Here is a 4,798-nt window from a genome sequence, read left to right as displayed (position 1 = left end):
GCAAAGTCATCAGTCTCACTCTCTCCTCCAGAGTCACTGAGTCTGGTGGCAAGACATAGATCAGGACGACTGGTGACCCCAGATGTGGAGGGAAACCTTGGACTTTTTTTAGGTCTTTCCCAGGTCTCAGTTTGCTTGAGGCAACACCCATTCAGTAAAGGCTAAGTAAGAACTTAGGCAAAAGATGGTCTAGTTTGCCTTCACAAAAGAATCAGTGTGGGAGGGGAAGACCCTCAGAGTTTCTGGCCAGAACTGAAATAATTGCTATTTATACTCATTCTGAGCTATCAAAACCCAAACAATAAGCCATACCTTTAGGTAAGGAAATAGCAGATTATAGTTATCTCTTCCAAATCCTGACTTTTCCCATCTTGGTTTCAATATATCATGGGTCCACATAAGAAATTAAATGGGAATTTTTTGGGAGTTTTGTGGATGCCGCAGATGACACATGAAGGCCAGCAGAGAACACAGAAAAAGTTTAGAAACTCGGAAGTGCATAAAATATATGTATAGTATTGAATAATATCAACATATTTTATCTTTTAATACCATAATAATTCAGACTTCTCTGGTATGGAGGGTCAAAAAATTTTACATGGGTTTTCCATGGCAGGGGCACCATACCTCTAACCTCTGTGATGTAGAAAGAATAACTGTATATTATGATGCCTGTGGATAGACAGGTACTAGAAGGGGACACTTAGGAAAGAACTGACCTTTTCTTGGGTCCCCCCTTCAGTTCAATTCTTTTGCTGTGATTCCTGTAAGGGCAGCCAACAACTTCCTTCAGTTATCTCCCTCTGTCACAGTTCCATCTCATCTTTGCTCCTAACAGACGTACTGGAATGCTATGCTTGCTCCTCTCCAATCCAGACCCTCCAGAGAGAGAGCCTTCCTTTCACACCAATTCGTTCGGGCAGTGTTTCTCATTTGGTGGTTCACATACCACATGGGGGCTTGCTAACAGCCCAAGGGGTTTGTGCTCAAACTTCCTTAATGACTCAAGCAGTAAGTGGATCTAAAAGAATACTATGAGTAACATATTAAATTACCCTGGGAGTTCACAACACATTTTTTTGTTGTTGTTGTTGAAAGAGGTTCAAGGAATAAAAAAACATTGGCAGTGCCTGAGGGCACTGCGTCTCTTTTATACAGAGGCTTTGATTGATGCAGCAAGGAGGAAAGGCCCTGTTCATACTCACTTTGGATTGCTTCAATTAAGAAGTGTGCTCACCTAATACAGGCAAATACTCTTAAGTAGGGGGATAATCAATGGAACTTGATCCTTACAAAAAGCAAGGTGCACATAAGGGAGATCAGCAGTTTCATATGCTATCTTCTTTTGCTAATGATAAGAAGCTACTATTTACATAACACTTTAAAGTTTGTAAATATTTCCAAATATTATCTTGTTTGATACCCATAACTCTGAGTGGTAGGTGCCATTTTACAGATGAGGAAACTCAGGCAGAGGTGAAGTGACTTGAGCAGGGTCACACAGCTACTAAGTGTCCAAGGGTAAATGTGAACTCAAGATTTCTTGATTTCTGGTCCAGGGTTCAATTCATGGTGCCATCTAGCTGATTTCTACTCTGGATGTGTTATTTTCTTTGCTGTTTAAATTCCGAATTTAAAAAATAAAAAGAAAAGAATTTAGGTTAAGTATGCTCCACAATGAATTTCAGATCTGTGACCAAAAAAAAAGTTCAAATTAGTTGGAAAAGCAGACTATGTTCTATGGCATATGGAAATGAAATCCATGAGTTAATTAAATACTTCAAAAGATGACTGTTAGGGGTTTGCTGTGGACCCTGCCTTCAATGGAGGCCGATGGCAATAGCTCCACACCTTAGTTGACAATCTTGACTAATTGCTGTGGCTAGGCTTTTGGTGAGAACTCCAAACTTACCTAGACTGGACGTTGGGTCACTAACACAGTCCATCAACTGACTATACTGGAATCAACTGAAACCTTTCCTGCTTGGTAGAAACTGAGAGAACTGAATCTCTGCTGACACACTCTTTTTGAGAACTCAGGCTCCTTCCCTCTTCTTCTGCCACCTCCCTTCACTCTACAATGAAAACACTGGGTAGGATTTTGGTAAAATAAAGTTTAACAGTTTAAAATTGCGTAATGACTGGATCAAGGCTCTGTTTGTATTTTTTGAGGTACATCATTATGAATAATAATTTTTCTTTGATTACAGTATTGTTTTTTAATGACACCTCTACATGGATGAGTTTACTATGTCATTTTCCTTCTAACAACAACTGGACATAAAGGGATTTCTGAATCATTTATACTGTATACTTTCTGAAGGAGACTGCAATATAATTCTAAAACTATTCAAAAGGATTATTTCATTGAATTCTAAAATAGGAAATTAAACATAATTCTCCTGTTTGCTTAAACTTGTCCATTTTTATATAATGCATAAGTATATTTAATACTGAATTAAAATATGTTTTAAGGTATAACTTTACATTAATTTGACAAAATATTTATGAAATACAAATTCAAGGCATAATGCTGGACCATAAGGTTGATACTAAATATACTATTTACTCAAATTCATTCTTTTAAAAATGATTACTTTCATTTGTTTTAGTATTTAAGTCTCTCTTTTGTATGGTAAGCATTTTTGGCTCTTTGTAATCACCAACATTGCCTAGCAGTCAATATCTGAGGAGAGATATTTCAGTGGGGGATTATATAGACAGTTAATGAATTTGTAAATTATTTTATGCTCATGATATATTCATTGCATTCTTAAGCTACGCAAATTGGCTAGTGTGTGTAAATAGTGAATAACTTTGCATACAATACTTCTAATGTTGCAGATATATTTTTCTTTATTAAAAATTTATCAAAAAATCAGAAATAAGTAAGCCATATAATATACTCTGAGTAGCAAGTAATAAAAAACCCTTCACACAAAATTTACAATTATAGATAAAGGCTGAAAAATACAAACAAAATGAGAATTTGGTAAACTAATATCAGGCTATTTACAAAATAATAATAATCACATTATGATGAACTTTTCATATGAAGATGAAAACTTTAATTTTGTTTTATATTATAGTGCACAAACTTTTTATTTTTAATGTTATACAATTATCCAGGAAATAACTATTTGGGGAATCTGAGAATACATTGCTTATATCTGGTACCCATGAATCTCAGGCCCCCTTAATGAAATTAAACTTCTGTTCCCCTCCTACCTTTTAATTATCTAGGTATAGATTATGCATTGGCCAGCTGATTTTTTTTATTGTTTTCCCCAGAAAGCTGTATTTCTAGCAAACCCATGGTTGCCTCCTGTAAAAGGTAAAGAACTGAAAAGCAGCAGTTAAGAAAGAGCAAAAAGGAACTAATAAAGTCACTTTTATTTTTGCTGATGTAAGGGTGCTCCATTGATCTCCCTTACTCTTACTTAACAAAGGTAACTACTTTTAAGTGGGTGAGATAATTAATGGAGCCCCAACCTTACACAGGTATATTCTCCAGTGTTAGAACTGGGACACCTTCTAAGAACACTGTTAACTTATTTGAAGGAACAAACCCGCCTACTGCATCGAGTGGTAGGTGCTTAATAAATGCTTGTTGACTGATTAGTCATGAAAATGTGTAAGTCAGTTAGAGTACTAACATGAGACTAGATGGATTAGTTAAGAAAGCACATTCTTGTTGGGTAGACACTTTAAATGGTGAGATTATTTATAGATTGCTACTATACTGACCCAAATCGTATGATTCCCTACCTGTGAAGTTTTGGTATTCTCCAACATTTTTTTAAAAAACAAGACTACCTAAAGGACTAGAGATTTTAGACTGTTCTATAAAGGATGTGTATATAAAATTCTTCATTCATTAGCAATTTTGACAAAGTCTTGAAATCACAGGATAATCAAAATAAGTGTATTTCTATAGACATATGTTGAAATACATATCACAGATAAATGTATCTCCAAATAAGAGAAGGATGTTCTAAAAATAATATCTACAGGACACTTGCCTCAGTGTAAAACTTCCATTTCCATTATTCCTACTTTGAAATGGTCATAATTTAATGCATTTTTATTTCTCCCTATATACACTATATTTCTGTATTTACATAGTACAAACTAACTTATTTAAAAACCTTAAAGTGAAGGAAAAGGACATTTGCAATTAACTATACAACATTTACATTTACAAAGAGGACAATCCTGAGTTTTCTGGGAGACTTACCTTCCCCTCATAGCACCTTTTCTTTAAAATCTCTAAATACTTAGTGCACGCCCAAGTAATTCTGAGTATCAGGAATCTAGGAGTTACGTTATTTTCAAAAACTAACATGGTTATTTTTCAGAAAATGTGAGCTGGTCTGAAAAAGTGAATGGCAGTTCATCAGTTGTTTCTACAGGTATATTACTCCTAATGAATGGAGATGAATAATTCTGGGCACCATGACTTGAAATAAGTGTATCCGGAGTCTGGTTGCAATGACAACTACCTGAGTTAGGGTCTGAATTATAAACAATATGGAATGAGTCCGGAGAGGAATGATAATGTTCAGCTGCCACTGAGGTGGGGGTAGGGTTCTGGCAAGGACTATTTGGCATGAAACAAGCCTGAAAGCAACTCTTCCTTCGTAGTCCTCGATGGATGTCTAATTTAGCAATGAGAGGTTTGCCAACATTCACTTCCTGTCTTTCTTCTATAGTATCTTCCATTCCTGGATATTCATAGGATAAACATACAGTGAAGATTAGGTGTTCCTAAAAATGAAAAGAAAAAATGTTTTGAACA

The 4,798-nt window shown here is 35.5% G+C and overlaps 1 protein-coding gene across 3 annotated transcripts in view; it reads right to left on the bottom strand.

The window, feature by feature from the left end:
* Positions 1 to 2,883: 2,883 nt before the first annotated feature.
* Positions 2,884 to 4,798, bottom strand: part of MALT1 (MALT1 paracaspase) — a 79,925-nt gene continuing 78,010 nt past the window's right edge. For all 3 annotated transcript variants that reach the window (XM_027868912.1, XM_027868913.1, XM_027868914.1), the window contains one exon: positions 2,884 to 4,767. In XM_027868912.1, the coding sequence (XP_027724713.1) occupies positions 4,348 to 4,767 (420 nt within the window). In that variant the 3' untranslated portion in view covers positions 2,884 to 4,347. The remainder of the gene's footprint in view (positions 4,768 to 4,798) is intronic.

Source organism: Vombatus ursinus, unplaced genomic scaffold (genome assembly GCF_900497805.2).
Source record: "Vombatus ursinus unplaced genomic scaffold, bare-nosed wombat genome assembly UNPS02014791.1, whole genome shotgun sequence".
NCBI classification, from domain to species: domain Eukaryota; kingdom Metazoa; phylum Chordata; class Mammalia; order Diprotodontia; family Vombatidae; genus Vombatus; species Vombatus ursinus.
Note: the sequence above shows the minus strand (reverse complement) of the source record. Positions and strands in the feature narration are given on the sequence as shown.